The sequence below is a fragment of the Euprymna scolopes genome, chromosome 5 (assembly GCF_053919585.1).
Source record: "Euprymna scolopes isolate OS-2025 chromosome 5, ASM5391958v1, whole genome shotgun sequence".
Taxonomy (NCBI): domain Eukaryota; kingdom Metazoa; phylum Mollusca; class Cephalopoda; order Sepiida; family Sepiolidae; genus Euprymna; species Euprymna scolopes.
The window spans coordinates 74,650,574-74,674,437 of record NC_136486.1 but is presented as its reverse complement, the minus strand read 5'-3'; the positions used below and the strand labels follow the sequence as shown (position 1 = coordinate 74,674,437).

General features: G+C 33.8%; 1 protein-coding gene across 21 annotated transcripts in view; it reads right to left on the bottom strand.

The window, feature by feature from the left end:
* Positions 1–23,864, bottom strand: part of LOC145276852 (aryl hydrocarbon receptor nuclear translocator homolog) — a 281,732-nt gene that overhangs the window by 182,026 nt on the left and 75,842 nt on the right. For all 21 annotated transcript variants that reach the window (XM_080128232.1, XM_080128240.1, XM_080128225.1 and 18 more), the window contains 2 exons: positions 12,982–13,042; positions 7,260–7,334 (listed from right to left, as the gene is read on the bottom strand). In XM_080128232.1, the coding sequence (XP_079984358.1) occupies positions 7,260–7,334; positions 12,982–12,998 (92 nt within the window). In that variant the 5' untranslated portion in view covers positions 12,999–13,042. The remainder of the gene's footprint in view (positions 1–7,259; positions 7,335–12,981; positions 13,043–23,864) is intronic.

Below are 23,864 nucleotides of genomic sequence, written 5' to 3'. Positions count from 1 at the left end.
GTTGGAGAAGGAGACATGGTAGTAGGGGTCTTCGTTGGAAGATGGGGTTCTAGGTTTATTCGAGTTTTTTTTCTGGAGATATTTCATGTTGAGGTTTTGGGATTTGTGGAACAGGTCAGCATACTTGGTTAGAGCAGGATAGAGAGGGAAAGTAAGAGAGAAAAGGACAGGAATTTTTTTATTTTTTTATGTAGCACATGATAAGGTAAAGCCGTAACAATTACCCACTAGTATGGCATCAAGAGGCCCCACCAGGAACTACTGCATGGTCCAGAATCCATTCACCAAATGGCAATACAGCAGCCCCAGTACTTTGCGCTTGCTGATAGGACAGCCTCCTTAGTGGTTAATCCAAGGTTCGGGTCCCTGACTATTAGGCGGATAACGTCAGCCCAGACGAAATGTTTACCTCCAGCACGCCTACTAGTGACATGGCCACAAGAATAGACAGAGACAGAAAAATTTCCGACATCTCAGACTACTGTTCACAAAGTACTACCGACCTGGAAAGCAGCTTTTTCTTCACCCTTTGTCAGAAAAATCACTCATTTAAATGAGGACTGAAGGACAAAAAAAAAAGTGAGAGTTACTGGAGCTGCCGATAACACATTCACTGCATTATCTACTCTCCATTAAAAAAAAAAAAAAAAAAGTGGGGGGAATAGGTACAAAGGACTTATTAATATCTACTTAGTAAAGTCCGGTGCTCAATTATCAATTCAGGACGCTTTTTGAAGATAATCTCCCCTCCCATATTAATGTGGGGATGTTTTTAGCGTTATCTATCTCGAGTTTGAATCATTCGAGCTTCACCTCATAATTAAAATCCAATAATGACCTTTTATCAATTTGTGAAGTCAGCTTAATATTAATTTACATTTGAGTTTAGATAATTATTCAAGGTTTTAATTTGGGAGGTTCTCGTTTTCATAGGTGACTTTTTCTTTGCTAATGTCACTGTGTATTATATTTCGAATATAATTGAAAGTAAGACTAACTATATTAGATGGTTTGATTGGCTAGCAAGGAAGCAAGCATTTTCAATATAAGCAAGCTCATAGTAATAGTATTATGAAGTATATTACTTAAATAAAGTCCTAACTTCATCTACTGTAATAGAGAAAATAATTCCCGGCATTTTTGTTTTTTATCGCTAGTTTACTTGAATGTAGCATGAGTGAGCAGTGTTTTGTCTGTTCGAATAGTAGTCGGGGGTGGGGGTGGGGGTGACGAATCTCATCTTAAAAGTTTTGCAAGACGGGAAAAGTAGAGACAGATAAATAAATATACATAAATAAAACAAAAAAAACAAATTTAAACAAGGCAACATGAAATACATTTGTTAGGAGTTAAGATGAATTTGAAAATTAATATTTAACGTCTGTTTGACATAATGGTTCGGCGTCCGTTTTTTTTTTTTTTTGGCCGACTGGCATATTGCCGTGTCTTTCTAGAGTGGAAGAAGATTTCTATTTCCGACAGTCTCTCACATCTGAGGCTCAACACAGAGCAGGGTAGTGTTCTCATCCTATCTGCCTACGCGGCAACTCTTGATGCCGAAGAATTAGTGAAAGATGTCTTCTATGAACAATTAGAGGAAAAGCTAAGAACATGCTCTGAGAAAGAACACACAGTGTTACTTGGGGACATGAATGTTCAGGTCGGGGTTGATTACACAAGCTGGTCACAATGCCTCGGAAACTTTGGAGTTGGAAGGATAAATAAAAATGGGCAATGCCTCCTTGAGCTGTGCTGCAGAAACAACCTAATCATCACAAACACATAAGGTGTCCTGGCATCATCCAAGATCATCCTGCTGGCATCAACTTGACCAAAATAAATAACAAGAGCAGAGTACACAACACACAAGCATACCACAGTGCAGAGTGACACAGATCACAGCATTGTGGTTTATCGAATGGTGCTTCAGCCAAAGCCCTACCATAAGAGAGTTATTAAATCGCTTAAGATTGACCTCTCCAAAACCAACATTCCCTCCAAATTCAATGAGTTCTGCAAGACCTTGTCTGAAAAGTGTAAAACAGCTACCGAAGGGTGACCAATCCAGAACAGTACTGGACTATAATGAAGAAATCAATCCAAGACTGTACTGTTGATGTTTTTGGGAGACAGGCCAGGAGAAACCCAGATTGATTTTCTGCCTCATTTTCGACCATCTAGCCAGTTCTCAAAGAAAAACGACATGCCCTTCTCTCCCATAAAATCAGAACACCTAGGAAAAGTAAAGAATACCACATAGACTTGCTGTCTAGGGTCACTAGAAAATGTGTGAAGGAGTATTGGGATTCTCTTTGCACTGCAATTGAAACAGCTTGTGATGCAAGAGGCATTCGAGGAATATACTCTGGAATAAAGTCTGCTGCATTAGAGCCCTCCAAACAATCACTTGGTATCCTTCAGTGTAAAGACGGTACGACAATCATGGATTATTCTGAGAAATTAGATTGATGGATTGAACATTACACTGACTTGTATAATGGTAACAGCAACGTGTCTCACCAGGTATTTCAGTCAATCAATCCTTTCCCAAACCTAAAGAACTAGGTGAAGAACCAACAATCCAACAGGAGCCAAAGTAATATTTACTCTCCACAACAATAAAGCTGCAGGTTAGGATGGAATATCCGCTGAGCTCCTCAAAACAGGCTCAGAGGTTCTTACCAAACGCATCCACTGGCTTATCCTCAACTGCTGGGCCCACTTAACTCTTCCACAAGATTTCAAAGATGCAAAAATTACAACACTTTTCAAAAATAAAGGTTCAAGAGGGGGATTGCAACAATTACCGTGGCATCTCACTTCTCAGTGTAACTCCTCTCACATCTACAGAAAATTGCCAAAACTGTGTATCCTAAATTGCAGGTCAGTCAACTACGGACATGATCTGTGTGAGACAGCTCCAGGAGAAAGCATGAGAACAGGGACAACCACTACATATGGCTTTCATAGACCTGACAAAAGCATTTGACCGGGTCAACAGAGAAGCTATATTCCTCATCCTGTTGTCCCTCATCAGAGCATTTCACGAGAACATGCATTTTTTTTTTTATTTTTTATTTTTTTTTTTATTTATTCAATTTTCACCCCAAACAAGGCACAGTGCCACTTTGAAGCAGGGGGCTACTATCAGGGACTTAATTAGCGGGGTCATTATGAAGGGAGATGAGTAGAAAGATGTTTGTTAACATTACACTCATTGCAGTTGGGAAAGCAGAATCTTGGAAGGGAGTTCCAAAGACCCGCAGTTCTGGGAAAGAAACTATTGGAGTAAAAGGCTTTCTTGCACCTAGGGATCTCTACTGTAAAGGGATGAGACTTAGTAGCTTGTCGGGTTTGTCGGGGGTAGTTACGTCGGGGAGGTACAAGTGTTTGCAGTTCGTCAGAGCATTCATCATTAAAGTATTTGTAGAACAGGCAGAGGGATGCAACATCTCGTCGATGGGACAGAGGCTGAAGCCTAGATGACAGTTCAGGACCTATCAGGTTGGCGACTCTCTTTTGAACCCTGTCCAGGAGCAAGAGACAAGCAGCAGATGCTCCAGCCCAGATGTGACAACAGTACTCCATACATGGGCGAATGGTTGCCTTATAGAGGTATAGGATACTGTCAGGCGTAAGTAGTTTTCTAGCACGGTAGAGGGAGCCAACCTTCCTTGCAGCAGCCTTGGCAATGCTCTCAATGTATCTATTCCAGTTCATATTCCCTGTAAACGTTAGGCTGAGGAGTTTGGGTGAGTTCAGTAAGAGGGAGACTTGTCTGACCGGTTTCCGATCAATCACGGAGTCAAACGGGGCTGCATGCTCGTCCCAGCCCTGTTCAGAATGTACTTCTCTTTTGTTTTCAAACAAGTATATTAGAATGTTGATAAATCTGTCAGGGTTTCGATCCTCACCCATGACGATGGGAATTTCTTTACTCTCTCACGATATAAAGCCAAATCAAAAGTTCAGGAATTAGTTGTCCGTGAACTCCTCTACGCTGATGATGCTGCTTTTGCACATCTTCCACTGAGGATCTTCAACAATTTCTAGATTCTTTCTCAAACTCATATAGACATTTCAGACTAACAATCAGTCTTAAGAAAACTGTCATCCTCTCTCAATCATCAGAAAGTGTTAATTTTACAATAGATAATACAACCCTGGAGAATGGGGATAAATTACAATACCTTGGTACGACCATCACCAAAAACATTACTCTTGACCCCCAAACTTAGCATGCGACTTGGCCTAGCCTCTACCACATTTGGGAGGCTCACACAGCGCGTTTGGAAGAACAAGCATCTGACCATCAAGACAAAAGTGCTCGTCACAAAGTGTGTGTTGAGTGTCCTTCTCTATGGGGCTGAGACGTGGTCTGCATATCGTCCTCAAGAGTTCAGTAGTGCCTTCCATACAAGACGTCTCTGATCAATCATTGGCGTGTCATGGGAGGACAGAATAACACAAAAAGAGCTCTTCAGATGGACAGGTTCAGGTGCACTTTCGTCAAGACTTAAATTTATGAGACTTAGGTGAGCAGGCCATGTAAACCGAAAGACATGTGAATGCCTACCTCACAATGTATTACATGGTGTTTTGAAGGAGGGTAGTCAGCCTGTTGGTCGTCTGCGTCTCAGATTCAAGGATGTGCTAAGGTGAGATCTCAGGGATTTCAGTGTGGAATGTGGGCAATGGACAGCACTATCCGGGGATTGGGATTGCTGGGGTAGCCAAAATTTATACTGGGAAAGAGAGAGATGAGACCGAAAATTTAAAAAAATTCAAAATATGTCAATCCAAGATGCCATAGTTTCGACCTTTATAGCATTGTCAGTCACGACAGACGCCAGTAACTACCAGTGCCAACAACTGAAGACAAGCGATTTCATTTCGGAGCAGTCCAATGGATGCCAATAATGGTCATGATCAACACTCTCCAACAATGATTGATACTTGCAGAGAAAATTTGACAAGTGAGAAATGATAAGATTTTAAATAAATTTAACCAAATAAAAAATTTCCTAGTAAAAGGTGATGAAAATAACTAATAATTAAAAAAAAAAAAAAAAAACTATTGAACTTGGTAAAAAGTTATATTTAACAAGAGGATTGTCTGTGAAAAAAAATTTTATCTAATTGTTAACATAAAAAAGTTAAGGGGGGAAAAATGGAAAATAAATTTCCATCCTCTAGTCAAATCAATTTATTTACATAAATATTTTACATTTATTAGAAACAGCATCTGCAACAAATACAAATTCAGAACGAAATTCTAAAATACTCTCTTTTTTTTTGTCTAACTTTTGAAATGCTGAAGTAATGTTACATTATTTTTAATGTGGTTGTATATTTTTTTTTAATTTGCAAACACATTCAAATGTTATTTTTCAACAAAGCCATGCTAAGATTGTTTTTTTTATTAACAGCATCAGTCATTTTGGGCCATACAGTGTATTCTTAGAATAGTCATTTGATAAGTTCTTAGTTTGAGGTTTTAGAGTTTGAAGGGGATTTTGAATATTATTTAATTGTATATTTGTTTTTTGTTTAGAAGCAAATTTTTTTCACAGTGAGAGGTTGGCACATTTTTTACCAGCATAGTAAAGGTTGGCACATGATAATATTTCTTACAGGTATTCCTATATATTTTAATGTTAATTACAATGTTTGACTGTAATAGATCACAAAAGGTGCATCTGAATTTTTGCTCTAAGTATGTGTATGCGAGATGTGTATGTCTGATTCTGATTTGATTAATACTACATCTTGTCTTCACATTTTCAAATCAAACTGTTAGTTGATGTTCATATAATTTTTATATTTCAGAACAGATCCCATATTGTTGACTATTATATTTTCATGATTTTAGTTTTATACTTTCTCTGTGGAAGTTGTGTCATTTTAGTTGTTTCTTTTATATGCATGTTAGCTCTTTGAGTTCTTCTAATTCTATTCTCATGATAAGGAAACCAAAGACTATTACTGCCTGTGTCTATCAGACAGTGTCACATTTCTAATATTTCATTTGTGTAACAATGATTTATGTTTCTTCTCTCAATCATTATTGAACAAGACAAAGAGTTAAAAAAAAATATGTATTTCTCTTTTCTCAAACCCTTGAACATTTCTAGTGCCAGTTTTATGGCTTCCAATTCGACTGTGTAAGTGTTACCATTATTTGGCAGTATGATTTCTTTATGTCTGTTGATGAATGCTACCCAGGTGAGGTTGTTGGTTATGTTTTTATTCTTATTGCATCAATGTTAGGTATATGTATGGTTTAGAGATTGACAATGGAGACATCTTGTATATCTTGAATGGCTTTATATTTTCAGGATTTTTGTTTATTTGTGTGAGTGTTTGTTTGTGCGGAGTTCAAATGGAGAGATTGCCTTTTGCTTATCATTGTAAAATTGGGTATACTGAGGGTTAAGTTTTTTAGTACATTTGGGTTGTTTTGGCATGATGACAATGTAAAGCAAATGTAAGAGATATCTTTTCCCATTAAGAGTACTTAATTCAAAGTGCAAGAGGTAAGAGTAGCTAGTGGGTTAACAACATGAACTGACAACCTGAGTGCTCAAAGTTTAAATCTAGTTTGTTCCACAGAAATACTTTTACTTAGGATGTTGGCGACCTTTACATGGTTTCTTCTCATAAGTACCCAATGTCTTTTTAGAAAGAACCCTAACTAGCAAGATATTGTGGCAACCAATGCCAACAATAGAATCATCTGATTCATACAAAATGAATTTGAACTGTGAAACATTCTTGATAATATTTGCTACCTTTTCTTTTTGGTAGAAATTCATACAGACAGTTGCTGATTTGAAAATAAGATGCCAAATATTGCCAGAAAAAGGTTGAATTAATATTTTCTGGTTTAAGTATTCTAGTTTTAGCTAAACACATAGATGAATGCCCTTCATTAATATATAGATAAAATGTAAATATTTAAATGCCTAAAATACAAAGCATATTTTATATTCAATTATTTATTTCAAAAGAAGATTTAAGAAAACTATTAGTTAAAATTAAAAAAAAACATTTTTAAAGTTAAATGTGTAAGTTAGGTTTCTAATATTTTATATATTTGTCATAAGTATATCATACATAAATATAAAAAGTGATTAACACCACATTCTTTTAATATATCTGAATTCTGGAGTTAGAGAAAAACACAAAATCCCATTGTGGTATGATAAAGAGAATATGATGCTTACTGTATTGTCAACAGTATGATAAAGTGAAATTACCTTGCAAATCTTTCTTTATCAATTGCATCTTGAGAAGTAGAGAAAGAACCCTGTTGGCTGTCATCATCATCGGAACTGAAAAGTAAAATAAAATGGAAAAAAAATAATTTAAAGAAAATGAAAACATTATGTACACAAGCACACAGCTATGGCAGACACTCAACTGAGATTCTTGAAATTTTAAAAGGGACAATTACAATTTTAAAATCTTTCCCTAATAATAATAATGTATATATACTATTCATAGCATTTTGATTTTAACAATTTCAGACATGTTGTTTCGAGATTCTGTTAATAATAATTCATAAAATGTTTCTCTCTAAAACCAATATGCAAATATCAGCTAGTTTTAGCAGGCTCAAGACTTTCATGAACAGTAGCGATAGAAAGGTGCTTGTCAATTCATGATAGTCTCCAGTGTAACAGGCTGTTAAGGAAGTTCCACATCGTGTGGCTTTGTATTATTTGGATTAGTATTTGCATCTTGCATGTTATTTTCATGGCGTTTCAGTCAATATAACCTCCAAACTGTAGAATCTACACAAAATTTCAAATTAACCTTTTATTTAATCCACGAGAGTAGACTGTTCTCATTTCATCAGTCATGATCAGGTAGATGTCTTAGACAAGTCATTTAAAAAAATTTTTGCTCGTAGTGAGAATTGAACCATCAATTTCCAAAAGACTATTGAACTTAAAACCAATTGTTACTCAATGCCTTAATCTATTGTGCAATTTCTAAAAATTCTAGTATTAAGTTAGGAAATTTTAAACCTAATCTACTGGACAACCAGCATTTCTGCACCATATCACCAGTTTCCATGTCCACAATCAATCACTATGTCTTATACAAATAGATGGTAGCATTCAATTGTTTGAAGTTCCAATCTTATCAGGATTATGCATACTCATTGCAGTTTGGCATCTGATAGTTCGTGACAATACCTTTCAGAAGTTCAGAATTACTTTTGTCATTACATTGTCATTCAGCATGTATGCTAGGAGATAATATGCTGAGTGCAGGTGGTAGGTGTGAACTCAGTCACAAAAGTGAAGATACCTTGGGCAAAATGAGCTGTTGCCTCTGATAACATCACAAGCTGTTCCTTTCTACATCCAGGCTAAGTTGTATAACAGCTATGTTAAGAGCATCATGAAATATGGTAGTGAATGCTGGGCCCTTGCTCATTCCTCTTTCATTCATCTGCATCGTAATGACAGATCCATAATTAGATGGATGCACAATGTGAAATCTGACTGTATCCAACACAGAAAATTGAAAAGCAACAGACACAAAACAGAACACCCATTTTAAAATGTGCATTTAATTCTAATCAGAATTTGAAGATTTCAGGTCAAAGGATTTGCTGAAATCACTACAATTGTCTAGCATTAAGGTTATTCTAGAGATGAATCGATTATGCTGGTATAGTCATGAGGAACATTTATCCTTTTCGATAAATCATTATAGAAGCATGTCCTAAATTGCAGGAAGGCTGACCAGTCAAGGAAAACTTGGAAGCAAGTAATTGGACAAGACACCACAGTGGAATTTCGAAACAGCTGACTGCTGAACTGTGAGAATTGAAAAGTAAGCTTGCACAATATCAGAAAATGGCTGACTCCATGAAGAAGAGAAAAGTGATATTAAATGAATAGATAAGAGATATTATTCAGTTCTGTTAACCAGAACGTGATGAATCTATCCCTTTGTTTTCCAGAAAGTGAGATCTTTTCCACTTAATTATTTCTAAGTTTTTACTGTAGTGGGCAAAATATAAACCTATCATATGGTGGATGCTTCTGTTGATTGGACCCAAAATATACTGCCATCAATGCATATGGTTTTCTGGACAATATTAGTGAATATATCATCAAATTCCCACATGAAAATGCTTATTGAGCTCAAAGATACCCATATCTGCTCCATTTGGTGATAAAAATAGTTACATCCTGTGTAGCTGGGGAAATGGGAAACCTTTTATAGACATTTAATTTGTTAAGGGTAGTTTTTCAAGTGTGAGCTAGCATTTCATAGTCTCTAGAGGTTTGGTATGAATATATGATAAAAATACTCCAGCATTGATTATTCTAATTGAAACCCGTTTTGTTCAATCACTGGTTGACACATTTCAACAGCTTGCCAAGAGAGGTTATCTGGTATCTATAGGAAAACAAGTAGTTGGTGAAAATTGTTCAAGCATTGTATAGAAATGTCCAATGTTGCATTAGACTTAACAGCACATTTAATGACAGCTCTAATGTTAAAGTGGAAGTAAAGTTCTGCATTGAATTTGTTTTTTAATTGTGTCTTAGAACAGATGCTGTATGCTGATGATTTAGTGTTTGTCTGTGAAAAACTGGAAGGTCTACTTCAAGTAACTTAGCAAGTAGACCTTCCATTTTTTCAGAAATGCTATAGAAAGTAAAGGTTTGAGAGTGAATGTCACCAAGACCGAAGTAATGATCAATGGTTGTAGTTTTAGAAAAGAACCAGAAATAGGTATGTGTGTGAAAAGGAAGTCTAGTGCAATTTTTTGTGATACCTGTAAACATTGTGTATACAAGAAATGCAGTGGAATTACAGTTTATGTGCAAGAAGTGTTAGGTAATGAAGATGAATGAGAACTTTGATGAGGACAGTTTTGCTCAGCATTTTAAATGTGCTGGAAAGTTCTTGATTTTCCCTGTTTCACAGTAGAAATTCTGCTGATCTACTTCTTTGTGCAGCCCTCTCATAACAATCAGTTTTATTTGTCATAATAGTAGAACTGAGTGTCTCGGCTCCCACTATATCAAATAGCAGTATAATTATCTTGGTGCATGTCAATCCCAGTTAGTTTAACTATTGCACACACATTTTTTTTATAATGTGGTTCCATGAATCAATAATGGCTCAGTCATTGGCTCTATCATAGGTTCTCCTTTTTTTTTTTTTACATAAGATTTATTTAGTTGGCAATGGAATTCTTTTGTAAAAAAATATTTTTTTGCCTGTAATTCAACAAGTTGTTGTAGGTCTTGATTCCAAGTTTCAAAAGTGTAAATTTTGAGCATTAGTAATTTTTCATAGTCTTATACAAAAATTCTTTTCAGCAACACAAGTGTCAAAGAGGTGTAAAATGTTTGTCTAGTATAGTGATTTAATACTCTTTTACAGAGGCTTGCTTATATTGAACTCGTTTATTTGCCTATATAAAGCATCATGGATGGATGGGTTAGTCCAATAAATGTTACCGTGACATTTATTGGTTGGGTTTCTGACAGTATTTTGTTATATTTTTTAGTCATTATTAAGGCATCAAATATTTAGGTGTCAACTCACGACCATTTTTCTTGTTCTCACTTAAGGCTCAACACTATTTGTTTTTCAAACTAAATAAACGTTCTAAAGTGAGTAAAACTACTAAAAATGTTCCAGATAGGTAGAAGAGTAACTTATCTTGCATGTGATAACATTTATTTGTTATATATTTGTCTTTTTATCACTTTTTTTGTACCAATATGTATTGTAAAACAAACCCAAATTTTTATGCATTTTATATACAAGAAACTGAAATCTAATACTAGGACTGTTTAAAAACGAACATATTGCAAGATTTCTTTGGTATTATTGTAGATTAACATCTGCTAAATTGCCCTCACCTGCCTCCAGAAAATATGCAATTCTTTCTCTTTAGGCAATTACATATGAATACACTGAAAAACTTGGCAGAAATAAGAAGCAAAAGCAAAAATATAAATACAGGTAAAATAAGTTTAGATTTTAAAACAATTCTAACGTTTTACAGTAGTTAACCATTTTTTTTCTACGGAAAATAAATCCTGTGATTTTTTTTTTAAGACAATTATGTCTTGTTTTAAGAGTATTTTTGTTGGAGGAGGATGCTTGCCACTCCGACTTCGAGTTAGTGGAAGGGCTAGGAGCAATTATGTGCAAACATCCTGAAAACTTGGCAGAAAAAAAAAAAAACAATTATTTTAGAGTGGGGGATTAGTTTCACATAAATTTAATGAAAATAATCCACCATTTCCAGATCATTCTTGCATTTTAGGGCAATTTATTTTTCTATGAGAAACAAATCCTGTGCATTTTTTTTTCATGGTCTTGCCACTTGAACTTAGAGTTAGTGGTAGTTATAGAAGAGTTTTTATTTCGAAGTGGGTGCCATTCGAACTGAGGGTTAGTGGTAGGGTTAAAAGAAAATTTGGGGAGGGGGCTTGTCACTCGGATTTAAGATTAATTGTACAACAGGTTCGAGAGAGGCACATTAGGAAACGGGCTTTTCACTTCGACCTAGATTTAGTGGTAGCATAATTTTTTATATATACTAACTTTTCAAATTGAAAAAATATCAAACTATTCTGTTCTAAAAGGCAAGGATGGCCAGGAAATAGGGGATCATTATACATTAAATTTATATGTGAAATTGATCCCCCTCTACTTCTAAATTACTTTTTTCTTTTTTTTTCATTAAATTTGTTTTTAAAAAATTGACACATAATCGTCTAAAAAAGCAGAATTTTATATAGTTTTGTTTTTTTAATTGGCAGCTAGAAAGTCATTTATTAAAGTTCGAAAGTTAAAAGCAATATTTCTTGAAGGAACATCTTCTATTTTATAAAAGAATCACAAACTGTATTAATTTTAAACTAAAAAGTTTTATTTTTAAAATAAATGTAGTTCAGAAAACTCGTCGCTTTCATGTAAACAGCTTACAGTGTCTACTGATTCAGCTATTAGCTAGGTTATAATTACAGGGTGACCAAAAAAAACGGGCCCCAACTCTAATTAGGCCACGTTTTTTAGTGTTTTGTCCGAATAAAATGAAACTTTGGTCATAACTAGTTTATTATATTCAAAACATCACATCAAAACACTAGGGTGTTTGGCCTTTTTTTCTCCGTTGACTGTAAAATGCTCAGAAAAACAATTGAATGTCCTGTTTTTTTTTGGGGGGGGGGGTCACCCTGTATTAGCTCTAATATTCAAATTGTTTGCTTTTGCTAAAAACAGACTAATATTTTGGGGGACACTAATTAAAAACTGCTGGTACCAAAAGATAAATCAACACAGAATTATCATTTTAATGCATAAAAATAATAACATTATTTTACCTATTAGTTGGGAAATTAAAAATATTTAGGAATAAAATGTTCGATACACATCATATTGAAGTTTTATTTTTAGAGATAACACAAAAATAAAATCATTGTTTTCTAAATTTCATAACAAATTTCCTTATAAGGGAATGGTATCAACTTTTTTACGGAATGTAGGAGTAAAAAAAAAGCGTTAAAATTTTTATCATTATTTTCCTAAAATGTCTTCAAAAATATCATGTAAAATATTATTTATAACTGAAATTATTATTTATAATTTACATGTGAAAGAATATTCATTTCTGAACAAAATAGTGATATTTTGAGGACTTGGTTTTTAAAATATCACTATTTTAGTAGAACTACTTTGAAATCTATAATTATCTAAAGCATTTCATGATCAATGGGCATTGATGTTTTGATATAAGTTTTCCCGTTTTCAAAGCTCTATTAATTTGTTTAAAAAGTGTAACTTTGTTTGCAGTTATTTTTGACAAAACAGATTCTCTGGTTATTAAGAAACAGTTTTAACATGAAAATCACTTGGTGAATTTATAAGGATGAGTTCATAAAAAAAAAGTAAAAATTATAAAAAATGTAGAAAAAAAAAATTACTTACTCTCGTCCTGAGCCCATTTTACGTTTTCTAACTTTTCCACTGTCGGGTGTATTTGTAGAACCTGAAGGAAGAAAGAATAAAATTACAGTGCAACCAAGTATTTAAGAATTCAGGTGATAAGTCATCTCCTTCTCAGTACAGACCAATAAGTCTCCTGAGTGTCATAAGTAAGTTGCTGGAATCCATATTAAATAGAGAAGTAGTCAACCACCTCAGCAGAAATAACCTTCTTAGTGATATGCAATATAGTTTCCGTTCTGCCATATCTACAGCAGATGTGCTAACGGTTATATCTCATAGGATTAGCGAATCTCTCAACAAAGGTTTCCTTTCTAGGATAATTGCTCTTGACATATCAAGACCTTCGATAAGGTATGACATAAGGGCCTACTTCACAAGATTTCCAGCTACAGTATAGCTGGAAATGTTTTCTCAATCATTAAATCATTTCTCTCTGATAGGCTCATAAGAGTAGTGGTTGATGGGCAGAAATCAGAGTCCCTCAGGGGTTCATCCTGGGTCCAACCCTCTTCCTGATTTACATCAATGATCTCCCAAAACACATACTTAAATCATTCGTTGACATTTATGTTGATGACACGACCATTTATGGCAACACATCAAAGGCCATAAATGACAACGTTCTCTCTGATTCTCTCTCCGATCTCAAGCACGTGGTACAGAGGGGGAGAGTTGACTGGTTACTTTTAATGCATCTAAAACCAAGCTCCTATCTTTACATCATCAATGCTTTGATCCTCATCTGGCATCAATTGAAATGGATGGCTCTCGTCTAGGGGAAGCCCCATGTTTTGATAAGCTTCTGGGCTTGACCTTTACTCCTGATCTGAAATGGAACACGTACATCAAGTCTGTTGCCAAGGTTGCTGGAAAAATGGTAGGATCCTTCTACTGCTCCAGAAGATATCTCACTAATGATGCAATTCTCTATATAAAAGCCAAGTATGTCCAAGGATGGAGTACTGCTGCCACATCTGGGCAGGAGCTGCTAAAAACAGCCTATCCTGCCTTGACAGAGTACAAAATAGACTTTGTGGCTTAGTGGGGGATGCCCTTTTCTCTTCCCTGCAATCTCTCTCCCACGGGAGAGACGTTGCGAGCCTGTCTTTGTTTTATCGTTACTTCCATGGCAAGTGCTTGTCTGAGCTCCAATTTCTGGTCCCCCTCTCACCAATCTTTCATGAAAAACACCCGTCTAGCTGAAACCACTGTCAAAAATTTCCCCCACTCTTTATCTGTGCCAAAACCAAAACGTAGATTCCATGAACAAAGTTTCTTTCTTAGAAGTGCACACTTGTGGAACTCTCTGCCGCTTGCCTGTTTCCCTCCTGACTTCAACTTGGATGTCTTCAAGTCCAACAAACAAATTCCTGATGAACCGCCCCCTTAAGTAATGACACTTTATCAAATCTCCTATACTAACTGTTACTAGGATACTATCCCATTGATTACACACAATAACCCTTATCCCTGAGTGGCTTCTGGGCCTTGATAAGTGGTGACCTCCATGTAAAAAAAACAAAACAAAAAAACTTCATTATAAGTCGATAGGATCAATAAAAATGCTGACATGTTCAATTTTGGTGGCAGAAATAAAGTATTAAATGTCATAAACATGTACTAATTTCAAAATTATATATCATAAAAACTAGTGAAAGATCTGGAATATTGCATACCTAATCAATACATATTGTAGAATACTATATCCAAATGTCAGCTCTTTACACCATGTACTTCTTAAATAGTATCTTCAAGAAAATGTACTAATTTTATGTAGTATTTTTCTAATTTGTTTATCATGGCAATGTAATTAAGTAAACGTATGTGTTCAGCATCAAATTAATTTTAATAAAAGTAAGAACTGCATGTTATTAATGATAAAGTTCTTTATACAATTGGTATTTCTTTGCAATTCTGTTGAATTCTTCATTTGGCACTGATCACATTCGTCCATTTGAAGTGGTTTCCTCAATCCCTTCCCCAGTAAAACACATACAGACAAAAAACTTCAGTTGTCCTTCTTCAATGCTTGTGGTACAAATCACTGATTTTGCATTGTTTATTAAATTGTTAGGTGAAAGTACAGACTAGTTAGAAAAACACCCTCTTCTCCACATGTTAAGAAATGGGTTTCCAAAATGTTCTCTACATAAGTACTATTGTGTCAACCATTCTGCTTTACGTTGAATACCCAGAAAACGTCCCTTCTGATTAATATTTACCAGTTTTAAAAATAGCAAACAAACTTGGCTGTTTTTCAGAATAACAATATTTTTTAACTGGTAAACATTAATCAGAAAGGACTTTTTTGTGGCATATATGTGAAGCAGAATGATTTGCACACACTGGAATTTTTTAATAAGAGATTCGATTATTTTTTTCGTAGAAGAATTTGCAATGCTATAAAATTCCTACCTTAACAACTTGAGGACTTGTTCAAAAACTTGTCCAGTTACTGAATCCATTTGAAAAAAAATCACTAAAGAAGCAAGTCACAGAACTTCAACAATATCGATAATAATACCTACAATTTTAGCTTTGAGGTTTTCTCTTTCAAAAAATGTCCAATCTAATTCTGATATTTCTGACTTTAGTGGAATGCTTACCACTGTTGAACAATTCATTAATCAATGGAAACAAGATTTTCAACCTATCTAAATAATAAAAACTTGTGTTTACTTTCCTAGATCCAAGATTCATATTTAAATTTCAAAAGAATGACACTAAAAATTGGATTCTACATATTCTACTTTCTACGGATGATAATGACGCAGAATCGCCAGGATACATTTCTTTAAGCTCTGTTGAGGGTCAAGAAGATCACAGTGAAAGTAAAACTGTATCTCTTTCAAGCCTGTTTGATGAATGAGCTTCGAATAAGCCTACAGTAACAAATCAAAACTTAGAGCAAGTAGAAGCTGAGTTAAACCTGGAAATTGAAACTACAGCAGAAGTAAAAGAATCACAATCTAAACTCAAATCTTATGGTTAAGTGCACAAAAGAACTTGACCATTATGTAGCTTTAAAACTACTTGCAAGAGGTGATGATCCATTTCAGTGGTGGAAGAAGACACAGGAGACCTTACCACTGCTTCAAAATATTAAAGTGCACCACCTTCATCTTAGAGGGTGAGAAGCTCTTTAGTACAGGTGGTAATGTCTATGAATCTATGAGGAACAGGCTGCATCATGAAAATAGAGAAAGTCTAACGTTTCTTCGTTATTACTTAAAAGTATTCCATTTAAATACTGAGGAGAAAGCAGGCAGCTAGAATAGAAGAGGAAGTAGAGCAGCAGCTGGTGCAGAACTTCAGCTCATAGTTATTCACTTAAAGAATTACAATTTGTACTTTGTAGCTGGTTTGTAATTCCTGTTTATTTGTTTCATTATATTCATTTAAGAATTAGAAATTGTATTTTGTAATTTTATTTAAAGACAAAAAACCATATTAGTGGCCAGACAATTAAATTTTGTTAAATTAGCAGTTACTATGCCAATGTGTCAAAGCTATCTGATGAGTCACTTGGTAGTGATGAAATGATTTAAATTTAATAGGAAAGAAAAAAGTAATTAATCAGTAGATTAATCGGCAAATTGGCTGAATTCTGATTAATCTGTAAAGTGGTCGATTAGGCCATTTACCGATTACCTGACGATTAATCCTTAATATATATATATATATATATCTATATATATATATATATATATATATACAGGGTGTCCGTAAAGTTACTATACAGTCTATAAGATTATATAAGTATAAGACTGTATAGTAACTTTACGGACACCCTGTATATTGTTTTTATAGATCTCCGTCTTTCTGGTAGTAATTTATATGAATAATTTATTAAAAAATACAATTTATATAGAAATTTATTTCACAAGCTTTTGTGTAGACACTTTGTATACTTATAAAAAATAAAACATAATAATGTAGAGAAAAGGAAAGAGAGAACAAAGCTCTTCTTTTCTGTCTTTTTTTGTTACCCCTCTCCCTCTGCCGGCTGGAAAATGGAATCAATCTTGGAAGCAGTAGCAGCAGCAGCGATCATCGTCGTCGTAAAGTGTTAATACTACTTGATTGTAGTAGGAGTAATAGTAGTAGTAGTAGTAGTAGTAGTAGTAGTAGTAGTAGTACTAGTATGCCTATAAATTGCCTGTTCAAGCGTCGGCCGCAGTTTTAAAGGAAGGCGACGGCATTCGTGACTACGACCATCATCAAACATTTTTACATTGCTTTTAGAGAGAGAGAGAGAGAGAGGGAGTGTTTATGGTTTAAAAACCAATTTTTTTTACGTAGTAACAGGACTAAAAATGTTCTTATATACTTTTTCATCTTTCTGGTAGCAACTTATATGAATAATTTATTAAAAATACGATTTATATTAAGTTTTCTTTTGCTTTTGTATATCTTTTAAACTTTCTATACTTGTCATCTCAATAAACACAAATTTTAACAACTTTACATTTTTACAGTTCTTACGTTGCAATTGTAATATTTGTTGTGAAAATCCAAAGTTCAACGTAATTAATAAAAGAAAAAAAAAATCTTTACAATGTACATATCCAACACGGAACTAAAATGTCATATTCCAAAAAAGTCATGTAATTTGATCAAGTGGTTATTTTATTTATTTATTTTTTTCAGAAAATCATTTTGTTTTTACAATTTTTTGATTTACATAGTGACTAATGATTAGACTATGAATTAAGCTGATATTTGATACTTACTGCTATTTTTCCGTCATTTTTTTTTTACAAAAAGTAATAGGAGATAACTTAGTTTGTGAGGTTTACTCGAATTTGATATTTTTAATTTGTGAGGTTTATTCGAATTTAAAATTTTTAATTTTGTACTTGTTTCATATATATTTTTTAAGAGGGAGGGCTATGGAGTCAATCTCGAAAATGGTTGAAGCAGTTCATGATCACAATATTGCTTTATTTCATATATATTTTAAAGAGTGGGAGAGGGATGTGGAGTAGGTTTCAGAAATGGTTGTAGCACTTTACGATCTCAAAATTACTTCTTTTTTATATTTTCAAGAGAAGAGTGGATGTATGGAGTCAATCCCGGAAATGGCTCAAGCAGTCTACGATGTCAAAATTACTTAATTTCATATATATTTTTAAGAGTATAGAGGAAATATAAAATTTGTCCCCGAAATGGCTGAAGCAGTTTATTATCTCAAAATTACTATGTCTCATATATATTTTTAAGAAGGGCCGGAAGTATGAAGTCAGTCCCGGAAATGGTTGAAGTACTTTACGATTTCAAAATTACTTTATTTCATATATATTTTAAGAGAGGGGGTGGAATATAAAGTCTTTCCCCGAAATGGCTGAAACAGTTTACGATTTCAATATTACTTTATTTTTAAGAAATTTTTAAGAGAGTTGGGAATATGGAGTGAGTCTTGGAAATGGCTGAAGAAGTTTACGATTTCAAAATTACTTTATTTCATATATATTTTTTTTAAGAGAGGGGGTGAAATATGAAGTCAATCCCAGAAATGGCTGAAGCAGTTTATGATCTCAAAATTACATTATTTCATGTAAATTTGTAACAATGGGAAGATGACAGAGTCAATACTGAAAATGATTGAAGCAGTCTACAATCTCCAAATTACGTTATATCATATATATTGTTAATGTTGTGTGAAGGTAAACTGGGCCAATTTTTGATGGGGGTGAACCATATTTTTCTGAATTTTCAATTTTATGATCCGGAAATAATGTCACTGTGTTGATGGTGGGTAGAAAGAAGCATGATTATTTTCCTTTTATAAAAGTGCTCTGGAGGTCTTCAGGGATTCATATATATATTTACATTACCTGTCTGAGGATAGATAAAATTAATTTAAATATGTGTTGTACATTCCGTCCTAGGAAAGGTAAAATTATTTCATATATGTGCTATAAATTCCCTGTCCTGAAGTTATCATTATTTCATACATATGTTGTGTAATACCCGCCCTATGGTAGGTAAAATATTCTTTTGCTTGAGATAGCTAATGATACACAGACATCAAAAAATCCTCTATAATAAGTGTTGTAGACCCATACTAGCATCACAAATGAAAGAAACCACAAGTAGTGTAAAGTGTATAAAATATAATATGTATTTATCATAAAGAATACAGGAGCCACTAAAGTGGTGTGAGAGGAACGTGTTCATAGCATGCGGTTAAACATGGTATGAATGTCTCCATTTAGTCTCTGAAACCAGTGGTATTCTTAGGACTGGTTCATTCCACCTAGTTCTCAAATAGGGGTGATTTGTACCCCACAACACTAAGAATAACAGATATGTTCAAAATCAACTTCATTTTTCTCATTGTTTTATATGGTCCCAAGCAACGCCGGGTGGCCCTACTAGTTCAGTAATATAATATTCTTTTGTAAATAAAACTTAACAAGGGACAAAGGTGGCAAACCTTATTTACAATTATTATTGGTCGTTTTAAAATGATGTAAAATGGAAATCCTGGACAAAAACTATTTACCCAGAGGTTGTGTACATCAACTTAATTTGTTGAAATCATTTGAAATGTAATAATTTTATGAGTTTGTAACCCACACACATACAAAAGAGTATTTGTAAGATGCAGCAATTCAAGAAGGATATAAATTTCATTAATTCATGTTTTTTTTTTTTTTTTGACAGTAAATTATCTATTTTTAAACTGACTTTATAAATATGCAAAATATTTTATAAAGTCAATATAAAAATTTAAAATAATTAAAACAAACTTTGTTGACTTGATTGAATAAAAAATTTGTTCTTGTGAAGAGTCTCTGATAATTTTAAACACAATCTACAAAAGAACAAACTTCTTTTTTGTTTGCTTTTGTTTTGTTTTTTTAATATAAAAAAATCAAAAGCAAATAAAAAAGGTTTGTTCTAATTAGAGAACTACACTTGCCAAATGATGAAAATGTGATTTGAAAATTAAATGTGACAGGCCGACAGAACATATAGAGATGTGTAAACACACATTCCAAATATGTGATTTCAAACAGATGAAAAAAAATGACATTTAAAATTTGAGCATGACAGACAAAAAAAACTGATATTTCAAATTGAAATAAAATAATTCAATTTCATTATCATATTCATTTTACATGCTGGCATATTTTGGATGGCTTTTAGAAATTGACTTCATAACTAACTTATCTAACTAGATCTTAATCCCTCATTCTCTTAAATCCATACTTATCATTTTCATATCTTCTTTGGCTTTTTTCTGTAAATTGAATGTACTACCTCAATCATTCTACATCTATTAAACAAAGAACACCAATTTATTCTTTCAACATTATCATACCATTTAAATTTCCTGTTCTGAAAATTTCTCCCTATACTGTCCAGATTTAATCTTCCTCTGAAATCATCAGATCTAAGCCTGTTTTTAAGAGTCACATTACACACTCACCATATCATTCATTATCATTTCTCTCCATGTAACGCATGCCCTCAACCCTCGTTGGCCATGTTTCACTTCTATCTATAATATAAATCTCACTTGTCTGTTTAAATGTATGTATGTATGTATGTATGTATGTATGTATGTATATCTGCCTAAAACTTTTGACAGAGGCGACGGATTTCACAAGATCGGATGACAAATATTGAAAAATTGACTAAAAACATTAATTCCTTCACCCTCAACTGGGAACTTTTTTACAGAAAGGGGTCGCTTTTTCACTGATATTTTGAAAGTCATCCCCTCTTTTCGATTAACTAGCCTTAATTTAAACCTTCACCACTTCCGGTTTGGCATTGGATGCAACAGCAAAAACGTCACGTTTTTTTATGTTCTTTTCCTCCTTCGTGGTACAGGTTCGAGCCTGCCTGCCTACTACCACTTTTTTTGCACAACACACCTCCAAACACCTGGGCAAAGCCAAGCACCCAGACTAGTCTAATATATAAAAGCGGAAATGTGTGTGCGTGTGTGTCTGCCAAAAACTTTTGGCAGACGCAATGAACAATGACAAATTTGGTATCATTATAAAGTTCAGAATCTTGGATGAAAAATATTGAAAAATTGGCCAAAACAATTAATTCTAGGTGAACTGGTTGGTTTTATGCAAGAAGGGTAATAAGATTTCATGATATTTTAACGTTATTTCTATGCAATTTCAATCATTTTCAATGTTTTTATGTATATTTGAAAAGATGCTGACTTATGTCTGTAGAAATGATGTTAACTCTCTTTAATGGCGATGTTTATATACTTTAAATAAGAGACTCGTTATAGGTAAGTTGGTACAGGATAAAATATTCACTTTCAAGTTATAAAAATGGTACCAACATGATTATCGGGTTTAAAATAGTGGAATAACAAAGTATCACAAAAAACGATAAGGAAAAAAAAAATTTACACTTGAAAATATTTGCTGATAAGAACCAAAAATGAGTCGCTATGTTTACAAAATAAAATGATGGATTTTACAATGAACTGATACACCGGAAGTAACGCCATTTTTCTTAAACTTCACTGGCCATTTTCTTTTTAGTATTAGTTATAATACGATATCCTTACTCTGTTTGGGAAGGGGGTGAAAGATGAGATTGCTTGAATTCTAAGATAGATACTACACTTTGATCTTATTTATATAGTTTATTTTCTTGAAAATTTTTTATACAAAATAAAACAATTCAAAACAACAAACTTAGGCACAAGGCCTTATAAGAAATTGGGGAGGGGAAGGGTACAGGGTCTTTCTGACTATAGTGAAATAAGATGCTGACTCTGGAGTCTTACTCTTGACTGGAAACATTTACCACAATACCTCATTCACTCTGTGGATCCTAATCCAACTAATAATTCCCCAGCAATTGTAATAAAAAACATATTTACAATTTGTAACAAAATAATCTGTATGTTTGATCTTAGCCAAAAGACCAAGTAACCGTATTATATAACATAATTTACTCCTGAACATTATCTTCTATCAAAAAAGATGCATATAATATATTTATGATGTACTACATTGACACAAGATGTCATATTCCAAAAATCACATGGATGAACTGTTGATTCCAAAAATTAGGTAAATGGATCAAGTGTATGCTAGAGGCTTATTTGTAACATTCCAAAAATCACGTAAATAGATCAAGTAATGCCGAGTTCATATTTTCGGCCGTAGTAATCGTTTGTCATGGTAGTAATCGCAAAAACTCTCTTCTGGGGGGGGGGGGGATTAAATCACTGGAATATGAACTCTAAACTGCCGAGTCATAATCCCAAACACTATATATGCTATGGTTTATTCAAGTACAGTGAGAAGCAAGGATAATGTTAGTTTCTCTTAAGCCTTATACATATAGATTTTAATATTATAGTAAATGTGAGTTTTGGATTGGTGAGTGTTTACCGAGATAATCCTTCCAGGCATAATGTCCTCCTTCTTTGCTAGTGGGGGGGGGGGGGGGTGATAGTCTGACGTGTTTACTTCCGGTGATGACGTCATTATCTTCTACTAAAAAAGATGCATATAATATATTTGTTATGTACTACATTGACATCATATTCCAAAAATGAAAATGGAACACATTAAATCCATTGGCAAGGCTGCTGGAAAAATGGTAGAATCCTACTATCGAGCCAGTAGATATTTCACTGCTGATGCAATTCTCTATCTATATAAGAGCCGGGTACGTCCAAGAATGGAGTACTGTTGCCACATCTGGGCAGGAGCTGCTAGAAAGGACTTATCCTGCCTAGATAGTGTTCAAAATAGACTTTGTAGCCTGGAAGAGGATGTCCTTTTCTCTTCCCTGCAACCTTTTTCTCACAGAAGATATGTTGCGAGTTTGTCTCTGCTGTATCGTTATTTTCATGGTAAGTGCTTGACTGAGTTCCAATCTATGCCCCCCCCATGCCAAACTTTCACAAGAAACACCCGTCTAGCAGAAAACACTATGAATAATTTCCCCCACTCTTTATCTGTGCTTAAACCTAAACGTAGATTCCATTTCTTTCTTAAAATTGCACGCCTATGGAATTGTCTTCTGTTTTCCTGCTTTCCAGCAATATGGTTGTCTTCAAGTTTAACGTAAACAAGTTTTTGATGAGCCGTTCCATATAAGTTTACAAATTTACCAAATTTTCATTACTAACAATTACTATATTGTCCAATTTCTACTGTACACTCTTTAACCCTTATCCTCGAGTGGCCTCTTGGCCTTGATAAGTGGTGATGCCTATGTAAAAAAAAAAAAAAAAAAATCACATGGATGACCTGCTGATTCCAAAAATAAGGTAAATGGATCAAGCGCACGCTAGGGCTTATTTGCAAAAAACTCTTCTTAAGGTGGTGGGATTAAAGTGTAGTATATGCTGAGACATATACTACACTTTGCAATTTATGTTGAAGTAATGGTTGCCTAATCCCTAACCGTGTTAATGTTTTTATGTATTAACTTCAAAAACATGCTGAAACAGTTTACGATTTAAACATTACTTTATTTCATGTATATTTTTAACAGTGGTGTGGAGGATATGAAGTCAGTCCTGGAAATGGTGGAAACCTTTTATGATTTAAACAGTTTTCAAACAACATTTCAGATTATACATAAACACTAAACACAAATGAACAAACACAATACACTAATGGTATCTACTTAATTGGTCTGTCGAAAATTGTAACATATCCAAAAATTATGAAAAAGGATAAAGTAGAAAATTAATTATTAATGAAAATAGTTTTCGTACAACATTTCAGATTATACATACATAATAAACAGAATAAAACAATGGTACTTTCTTAATTGGTATGTCGAAATTAGTAACATATCCAAAAATTATGAAAAATGATAAAGTAGAAAATTAATTATTAATGAAAATATCT